This window comes from Microtus oregoni, unplaced genomic scaffold, assembly GCF_018167655.1.
Source record: "Microtus oregoni isolate MIOR12 unplaced genomic scaffold, Mior012 000006F_ref0000085, whole genome shotgun sequence".
In the NCBI taxonomy this organism is placed as follows: Eukaryota; Metazoa; Chordata; class Mammalia; order Rodentia; family Cricetidae; genus Microtus; species Microtus oregoni.
In genome coordinates, this window is record NW_024543065.1 from 60,938,659 (window position 1) to 60,948,566 (window position 9,908).

At 47.1% G+C, this 9,908-nt stretch overlaps 1 protein-coding gene across 1 annotated transcript; it reads right to left on the bottom strand.

Moving 5' to 3' along the window:
* Positions 1-690: 690 nt before the first annotated feature.
* On the bottom strand, positions 691-6,412 carry Pdcd5 (programmed cell death 5). Its single transcript, XM_041654051.1, has 6 exons — positions 6,226-6,412; positions 5,123-5,160; positions 2,883-2,944; positions 2,136-2,227; positions 1,139-1,210; positions 691-849 (listed from the first exon to the last, which is right to left on the bottom strand). The coding sequence occupies exons 1-6, from the start codon at positions 6,289-6,291 to the stop codon at positions 802-804; spliced, it is 378 nt and encodes a 125-aa protein (XP_041509985.1). The 5' UTR covers positions 6,292-6,412; the 3' UTR covers positions 691-801.
* Positions 6,413-9,908: the final 3,496 nt, after the last annotated feature.

The following is a 9,908-nucleotide window of genomic DNA, read 5'->3' on the forward strand; positions in this document are numbered from 1 at the left end:
GTCCCGAGCTGGCCGGCACGGAGCCATCACCCTAGCCTACTCCTCTACTGTCCTCAGGGACAGTAAACATGTCACTGTCCAGCAGTTACCCCAGGACATCTTAGTTGTCTGCAGAAGTGCCACTCTAGTTGTTTTAGATCAGAATGGTATTTGTTGGATAAGTAAACTCAACACCTGGAAAGTAAAATAAATCAAAAGCTGGGAATCTGAAGTGCTACCTACAGGGAGAGGAATCGTCCCTGCTTCTACAAGTTCTGCCTAAAGAAAGCTGGGTATACTCAGATCTTTTTTTCTTTTTTTTACTGGTTTATCGAGACAGGGTTTCTCTATAGCTCTGGAGCCTGTCCTGGAACTAGCTCTTGTAGATCAGGCTGGTCTCGAACTCACAGAGATCCACCTACCTCTGCCTCCCGAGTACTGGGATTAAAGGCGTGCACCACCCACCACTGCTCAGTTAATGTGCTCAGATCTTAAAGCAAATTCGGCTGCCCAGAGTTTCGCTCCCCTGATGTCTCTAGCTGCTGAAGCATGCTGGCACAGCTCCTATTTCTCCACCCGTGTTAACATCCCAGATGCAAAGGGTAAACTTGCACAGCCATCATTTAAAAGCTTTTGGAAGGAAGGGAAAATTATTCCAAATGCAGATCTTATTGAATTGCCTGTGATTCTAAAACACCCCAACTGCTTTAGTTTGAGTAACAAGTTTATTTTTCAAAAGGCTTATATAGACAATAAACAAAGTAAACATTTAAAAGGTTGTAACTGCCCTAGACGCTGCTCTGTAAGTCTAAACATTTCCTCTCAGTAATCATCATCTTCATCGGAGTCCATTACTTTTCTTCTGTTGAACTAGGGGAAAATTAAATGAATGTCAGACACTTTCTAAAGCCTCCAATTTTCTGAGAAAAACATTTTTAATTACTCAAGTGAGGCTTCTTTGTGTGCGTCTTTGAAACAACTTAGTAAGTGAAGAGGAGTAATTAGAGGTAAGAATCTTAACATTACACTCTCCATGTAGCTAGACTGCTCCCAACCCCATCAGAGAAATCAGTGTCTAAAAGCTCAAAGGCACTGATTGCTCAGGCGCACACTGAAAACGACACAGCCGCGCCCTCTGCCATGCACGCAGGGCACTTACTTTAACTGTTGTTTTCTTTTCTGTCTGTTGGCTGACTTTCTCAAGTATTTCTATTAAACCTTGTTCTGACACCTATAACCAGAAAGAAAAAAGTGTTTCAAAGCATACAACATCTCTAAGCAGACCGATCATGGTAAAGTCTCTCCTTTCTCCAAGGTGCAGGAATAGATCAGGAGGGAAGTAGAAGGACAGCTCAGGAAAGTGAGTAGGTTTAAGGCCATCTTTGTCACTGCTAGCAAAGCAATGAAAGGTCACAGGTATGGATGGATAATGCCACCTCTGCCCAGACCACCCCAAAGACAACACACTTAGAAAAGACTGAAATCCTCAGAAAAGCTGGTTCTTTCCAGCTCCAGCCCAGTGCAGACAGGGCTTGTGTGGCCACTTGAAACTTGAAGACTAGACTTCACAAATAGTTCTTCACGGTGATACAGCAGACATACATAGAGACACACATGAACCAAGGACTTCAACCTCCCCTCCCAAGTGCAAAAAACAGCCGAGCTTCTGCAAACACTGGTGGTGTTTTAGTTGATGTTGACAAACCCTATACCTCCAGTGCAGGAACAATTTAAGGCTGGTGACTAACAGTCACTGAGTCACACTGATACAAATGATACAAATGATATTCCACACAATACCAGGAAAGGAGAGAGCTGAGCATTTTAGGACAGGCAATCATCACTCAAGATTTACAGTGGGGTGATTATTCTCTCCTTTAAAACTTTTTGAGTCAGCAAGAATTCTATATTCAAATACAGAATTTGGTACAGTTTTAAAAATTCAAGTGTGTAAATATTTTGCTACAATGTATCTATCTATATGCACCATATGCATTTATGGAAATCAGGGCACTGGAGCAGTGGTGAGCTGCCTGGTGCGGCTCCAGTCTTCTGCGAGAGAACAAGCACTGTAACTGCTGAGCAATCTTCCAGCCCCACAGCCAGGCTTTCAGACTGCAGGCAACGCCACACTCCTTCAGACAGTAGGGGCTTACCTTCCCGCTTAGTTGTCCATACCGAGCCATCTGTATAAGGTAGTTCTCTACTGCTTTAGTTTTCTCAGGCTTTACAAGTGCTAAGTTACTTACTAAAAAACAAAAAACACAAAAAAAGCATGAAGATTAAATGCACTAACTATACCTTCAAACTATCCACTGACACTTCCAAAGTATTTCACAAGCTTATGTCTGTCGACAGCAAAGGGTAATTAGGGCAGACAGTACAGTTAGCCTCTCAGTCTCAAGACAGTCATTCAGTATGGTGGGAGAGCCAAGGCTACACTTGAGTTCTCAGGTTCTAACCTACTTCTGGTCATGAAATGACGGCATGATCCATCTACAGCGGCCTCCTCTAAACAGAGGCTGGACTAGGTTTTCAAAAGATGCTAGTTTACTCTGACTGGTTCATTCTTTCTATGTTTCTAGATTTTACTATAAACACTGCAGACATAGCACTAAAACCCAGAATACAATCAACCCCTAGCCCCCACCACAACTCTGACTGTTCAAAAGTCAACCCTTAAAGCCTTCTGAAAATGTCCCCAAGGAACATCTTCCTAAGGCAGGGAATGTGCTTCAACAGTAGTAACTCTCTCCAGGGTTATAAACTGTGAACTTCTGGACAACGTATCTCCAGTACTTTAAAAGACTGCCCTGACAAGAGCAGTGACTCCATGTATGTATTCACCCATCCAATTACCTCAAGCCAATTTTATGGGGATAAAGGAAATTGAAGATGCTTACACCTGGCCCGGGCTGACTGATCCAGAACTTGGGCTAAGATACTGTTTCTCATTTCTGCTTCCCTATAACCAAACAAAGGTCACACAAGATTAGAACTGAGCTGTCAGCATGCTAAGTACAAAGTCATTTATTCAATGCCTCTTTAAGAGAATCTTTGCATTTATTTATTTATTAGGGGTGGCACAGGCCTCAGCGTACATAATGGAGGCTGGAGTTCTCGCCTCTCACCATGTGGGTCCTGAGAACTTAGCTCAGATCATCAGGCTTGGTGGCAAGTGCCCCTCCCTGTCGAGCCATCCAGCAGGCCACTATGGTTCAGACTGCACGATGCTAGGTGCTTTTGCCTTCTAAGAGGCAGCTCTGTGGTGTAAACCTATCAGAATGGCAGCCCACTATTTCACGCAGTATTTCAGTGCAACAACGATTAAGTCCCTGGTGCGACACGTGCTGCGCATCTGCAGGGCGGTCTTGGAAGTTAAGAGAGAACAGGTGTGCTTTCTTAAGGGAGGATACAGAAACCTGGGAGACTCTGAAAAACTGGGGCCGAGGTAGAACCGGATCCTGTGACTTCTAACTCTGCATTATTCTTACTTCCTCTTGAATACGCAAGTAGGAACCATGGCGTACTACTTTCAAACTTCTAAAGAGATAAAGCTTAGCTACAGAGCTCAAGCTGACTTGGAATTCACTGTGTGGCCATGGCTGGTCTTCAACTCAACTTCTTCTTCAGTTTCCCAAGTGCTAGGATCACAGGTCTGTGCCACCTCACCCTGCGTTAAGACTCGAAGTAGGAGTGTATTTGGTTGTTTTTTACTCTTTGCTCTTTTTGACTCTTTGTGAAGGCCTGTCACCCAGCTCCCAATCACACAGTTTTATTCTTACTTATGAATGCACAGCCTTTGCTTGGCTTCTTTCTAGCCAACTTTTCTTAAATTATCATGTCCATCTTTTGCCTCTAGGCTTTTGTATTTCTCTATTCTGTGTACCTTTCTTTTCCTTCTTACTGCATGGCTTAGCTGTGTAGCTGGGTGGCCGGCCCCCATGGCCTCCTCCCTTTTCTCATTGCTTCATCCTCTCCTCTCAGATTTCTCCCATGTATCCTTTCTCCCTGCCAGCTCCACCTAGCCTTTCTCCTGCCTGGGAACTGGCTGTTCAGTTCTTTATTAGAGCAATGAGGTGTTTTAGACAGGCAAAGAAACAGCTTCACAGAGTTAAACAAACGCAACAAAAAAGAACATTAAAGCAAATGTTCCGCAGCATAAACAAATGTAACACTTCTGAAAATAATATTCTATAACATAGGTGACTTAAAATATTTCTCCAAGGCAACCATCCAAGTAACCTACTACACAGACAGTAGCGACGTGGTCTGGCAGAACAGCTGGGGCTAGTTGTGCCCACTAGCAAGGGCTTTGGGAACTGGACTTACACTTTATTTCCTCAGGTCATTTTCTCAGAGTTAGTCTGTTTTCGCCATACTGGTACTCGAACCTAGAGCTCTGCAGATGCTGGAAAATGCTCTACCACTGCGCTACATCCCCAGCCCCTCTTCATTTTCGTTTTCCAGTTTGAGGCAGGGTCTTGCTAAGTTACCCAAGCAGACTGAAAGTGAGATCCTGTCTCAGACTCCAAAGCAGTTGAGACTAGATGCATGCACGGGCTTTATGTACGTACTCAAGGGGGTGAAAAAAAGACCCTAAAGAGAGATCCTGAGTGGAGAAGGAAAATGAAACCAGCTCCTCGGGAACGTGGGCTTAGAGGTTTAACCTTGCAGGCTGCTATCTGAATTTACACTACCAGGGAAGAGGGAGTGGGGAACAAGGAACCACTTGACTGAGCGCTACAATTTGAAGTACACCCCAGGAAGGGAAGAGGCAAAAGTAGGGTGTGTCCACCCATCAAATGTATGTTTGTACTTGTGTGAAAGTGCTCTGCCACGCGCAGGGGTAAAACAGCAGGGACGTTAATGTTGACTGAACACTTACTGTGAGGCCCTGGGTTGAGACATCCCTATGAAGTAATTCTATTATTATCCTTAGAGAGGCATCAGGCGGAACTTCAAAACAAGGCATTAAGGGAATTCCAAGAGTATTTACTGAATCAAACTAAAAAGGGAACTACCCTGATGCGAACAGACTTATTAGTAAATCACTCCTTAGGAAACCTGTTAAGAGTCAAACCAATTACAATGACTAAGTAAAAAAGACAACCTTCCAGAAAGTTCCAACTCTGGCTCATACCTTTGTTTTGCTTCCTGTTGGGCTGCATCACCAGGATCCTGAAATTAAAAAAAAAAAAAAAAAAAAAAGGTAATTTTTACCTTTTCATTGAGTGCAGTTTCACAGGAGGAAAGAAAAATAGAAGGTACTGCGGGGGTGGGAGAAAGGGTGAGGTGACACACATCCAAAACTCCAGTTAGCGCTCGAGGCAGGAGGACCTCAAGTGACAGGCCAGCCTGGCTATAGACAGAGCCCCTATCTCTAAAGAAAACAAAAGAACAAATAAATGAAAACAAAAATAAAGGGTTTATTAGATTTTCTTTCTGCTATGATCGACTCCTGGGGTGGAAACTAGGCCTCACAAAAATCAGTGAGTCGATTTCCATTTGCAATGTTTTGTTTTATTAAATACGGAAGGGTTGGGAGAAGGGAAGGAGGGTGTCGGACAGACCAGGCTGGCACTGTGGCCCAGGCTAACCCCCAGCCCCACATTTACAAAGTGAGGACGAATTTCTAAAGTCACAATCTGATAAAATGTTTGGGAACACACACATTCCCTGGAGAGGCCCTGAACCACGGAGCCCTACTTCTGCCAGTAAGAAGACTGTCTGAAGACACCCTGGCTTGGCCTGAGGGATGCTGGTTCAAAAGGTGCTGCCACCGAGACCACCCACCATCACTAGCGATGGCCCTGAGACGCGTTTCCAGCCCACTACTCCCTCCTAGACGGCACCGCGGGGGCTGAGCACCGACTCTGGGGTCCAGGACTCGGCCGGTGTCCTCCGCGCTCAGGGGTCAGAGGACCCCCCCCCCCCACACACACACGGTACTAACTTCCGGTCACCCAGACCGAATCCCAGACGACCAGAATTCCGACGGGGTTGGCACCAGGCTCGACGGCGGCCAAGGCCGAGATGTGGGGGCGACCCGAAGGCGCGCACACCCCGACCCGCACAAGGTCCACGCGGGACCCTACGCGACTCGAAGGGGCTGAGGCGACCTCCGGGACATCCCCAATCCCGCACACACAAGGAGATATGGGGGCGGGGAGCCGTGGTCCACGAACCGACGCTGGGAGCCCTGGCCCGGGGCGAGGGCGGCGCCCCAGCAGCCCGCCCGCTCACCCCGTGCTTGGCCTGCAGCTCCGCTAGCCTCTGCTTCCTCAGCGCCTCGAGCTCTTCGTCCGCCATGGCGCGGCCGTCCCACGTCGCGCAGCCGCAGCCGCCGTCGGGGGTCACGCAGCCGCACCGACAACTCCGAGGGTCCACCCAGAGGGGGGAGCTCCTCAGCGCGAGTCCGACGCCCGCTACTGCGCAGGCGCAAGGGGCGCTCAGACATCAAAGATAGAGTCCCGAGCCGCGGCTGCTCCGCCCCTGCCAGGGCGCCTTGCAGAAGACCGATGCTTCGATGATAGGCGGCACAGTGCCTCTCTAAGAGGACGCTTCCTACCCCCTCCACCAAATCGTCTAATTATAAGACATCGATTAGCAAGGATAATAATTAGTGCAATTTACTCATAGCTTCCATGGTGAAACGCGGGGGCTTGGAAAGGCGAAGTGGGGATTGGACATGGTCTAGAAGTGGATTGTGGCGATGGTAGCACATTTTTTACAGACACTAAAACCTAGTTAATTGTTTCTAGCGGATTGAGACGCGTAACTGTGAGGAGAAAGCGGAAGAGAATACCTGGCCATTAAAAAAAAAAAAATCAGTGAAAGCAAAGTCAGATGGAGGCTGGGATGGGGATGCAAATGATCCCCAGAGATTGGCGATGGGGTCGTGCTGCAAAGTGCAAACTCCTTGATGGATACCCTGACTGCCTTACCCCCGCCCCCAGGCCCTTCTCCGAGAAGATGCTGTGGGTGTGTGAACTCTGTCAGTACACACACACACACACACACCTGCTTTTGAAGTGGGGGTCTCGGTTTGGGGTGGAGAGGCTGAGAAAAACGCTCAATTCTCCAATCCTGTGACTTACTTGAGGTGTACATATTTTAATTATTCCAAAATATATACCTAACCATTTTCATTGTGTGTGGGGGGGGGGGGGCGGTGCTTGAGGACCTAGTGTCGGATCCCAGCAGCTGGAGTTCCAGGCAGTTTTGAACTACTTGACAGAGTGTTGGGAATCAAACTCTGATCCTCTGGAATAGTAATACACACTTTTAACCACTGAAGCATCCCTCCAGCCCATCGAATACCTAGGTCCACTGCTGAGCAATGATCACTCTCTATATAACTTTTCATCGCCACAAACTGGCGCTCCAGTCACAATGCTGTATTATTTATTTCCCCCTATTCCCATCCCAAAACAAACAACACTCCCTCTGTCTGTGTGAAGTTGACTTCTCATGCAATATTTCTCAATGTGTGACTGGCATATTTGGTCAGTCATCTACCCTTCAAGTTTTTAATCCATATTGTACCATGTGACAGAACTTCATTCCTAACTAGACTTAGTGGTATTTGCTTATCAACTCTGCCAATCCAGGGGCTGGTGTCCAATTCTAGATTCCAGGCCAGGGAATCTAGAATTGGACACCAGCTTACCACTACAGAGTGAGACTTTGTCTCCAAACAGACAAGTTCTCCCCTCCTCTACTGCATTGCTTTCGTGGCTGAACACACCCACTGTGTAAAGAACATTAGATCCCTGCATCCGTTTGGCCTCATTTTCACTTTGGGTCTGTTGTAGGTAAAGCTCCTATCAATATTGGTGTGCAATGCCAGGCTGCAATCCTGCCTTCAGTCAGTTTAAATATATATTCATGGGTAGGGGAACTGCTGCATCTATGCTGTGTTTGTTACTGGTGCTCTGAATGAAAATGACCCCCATAGGCTCAGGGGGGTGGTACAACTAGAAGGTGTGACCTTGTTGGAGTAGGTGTGACCTTGTTGAGGAAACCTGTCTCTGGGGTTTCAAGTGCTCAAACCAGGCCCAGTGTCATTCTCCCTACTGCCTGCTGATCCAGGTGTCGAGTTCTCAGCTACCTCTCCAGCACCGTGGCTGTCTGAGCTTCGCCATGCTTCCTGCCATGATAACAGTGGACTAAATCTCTGAAACTGTCAGCCAGCCCCATTTAAATGCCTTCCTTGATAAGAAAGTGTGTTACATTCGTTTATGCTGTGGAATATTTGTTTAATGATGCAAAGATGTGTTGCATGCCTTTCTGCTGCATTTGTTTAACTCTGCGAAGCTGGGTCACTTTGCCTGCCTAAAACACCTGATTGCTCCAATAAAGAGCTGAAAGGCCAATAGCAAGGCAGGAGAGAGAAATAGGCTGAGCTGCCAGGCAGGGAGAATAAATAGAAGGAGATGAAGAGAAAAGGGAAGATGAAGGATCGAGAGAAGAGGCCAGTCACCCAGGCACACAGCCAGACAGAGGATAAGAAGGAAAGAAGAGACACAGAAATAGAGAAGAGTACAAGCCCAGAGGCAAAAGATAAATGGGATAATTTCAGTCAAGGAAAGCTGGCTAGACACAAGTCAAGCTAAGACCAGGTGTTTCTAGATAATACGTCTCCATGTGTATTTATTTGGGAACTGGGTGATGGGCCCCTCAAAGAGCCTAAAAGTTAAAAAAAAAAAATTCAGACACCTCCAGCCTCCACATTCATGCATGTCTAAACACACAAGCACACCCTAGTGTGGCAGATTTTCCCTAGGAAGACACAGTATTCATCAATTTAGCCCAGAAAGGGACCCATGAAAACAGACCAAATTAATGATTGCACCAAAGTCCAACTCTGTGAATCTTAGCATTTTTTACTGGGCTTACAGACAGGAGGATGTGTGAGGATGAGAAGTCCACCCCAGGATGGGTGATGGGGACCCATGAAAGCTGCAACCCTGGAGCTCTCTGCACAACTTGCAGGCAGTGTCTAGGCCTAAGAACCCTCTCAGGGCCAAATCAGCTCATCTGGGGAGTCTCCCCTCCCACCAGGTGACATTTGCCCAGATGAGACAGTTTGTTTACTTCTATTGTGTTTGGAATGAGAAATGTGCCCCGTTGACTCGTGTATTTGAATGCTTTCCAATTAGTGGTGCTATTTGGAGATGGGAACTTTAGGAGGTGGAGCCTTGCTGTTGGAGGAAGTATGTCACCGGGGGCAGGCTTTTTTAAATTTATAGCCTCACCACCTTCTTGTTGGGTCTCTCTGTTCAATGTTCCTGGTTGAAGATGAGATCTGTACACTTCTTGCTGTAGACACCTACTGCCTTGCCATCTCCCCATAGGATCATAAGCCCCAATAAACTCTTCCTTCTATAATGTCTGTAGGTTGCTTTGGAGTGTGGGGTCTTATGACGGTGACAAAGATTTATGGTCCACCTCCTGGGTCTCACAAGCCTTCCCCTCTAGAGGATCAATTCAGAGGATACTGACATACCGCACACACGGGCATGCGCGCACACACACACACACACACACACAGGAAAAAAGGAGAGCAGAGGGAGGGAAGGGAGGAAGTAAAACATGGAAAACGCACTTGGTAGGAACATAGGTGACACACACGGTATTTCCTGGCCTCCTTGTATTGGCATTGCTTTCGGTTCTTGCTGCTTAGGTGACAGCATCTGGACCGGACAGCAATCCTAGAACCCACAGGGGCAATGCGTACAGCATCCATTGGTTCCTCTGCCATGCTTACCCCCATCCTGATCAGGCCACCTTCTTCTGCTTGATATCCTCCAGGCCCCAGACAGCAAAGCCCTGGCTGTCTCCTGTCAGCAGCAGAGGGAGCCCATACTCTACCAAAAGAGATCGAGTGCCTCGTTATACTACATAGCAGAAGGGACCAGGATTGT

Coding starts and splice junctions, on each gene's coding strand:
- Pdcd5 (XM_041654051.1), bottom strand. CDS start 6,291: ATGGCGGACGAAGAGCTCGAGGCGCTGAGGAAGCAGAGGCTAGCGGAG. Junction 2,945..5,122: donor CAACAGGAAGCAAAACAAAG/GTATGAGCCAGA, acceptor GTTTGGTTATAG/GGAAGCAGAAATGAGAAACA. Junction 850..1,138: donor AAAAGAAAACAACAGTTAAA/GTAAGTGCCCTG, acceptor ATTTTCCCCTAG/TTCAACAGAAGAAAAGTAAT.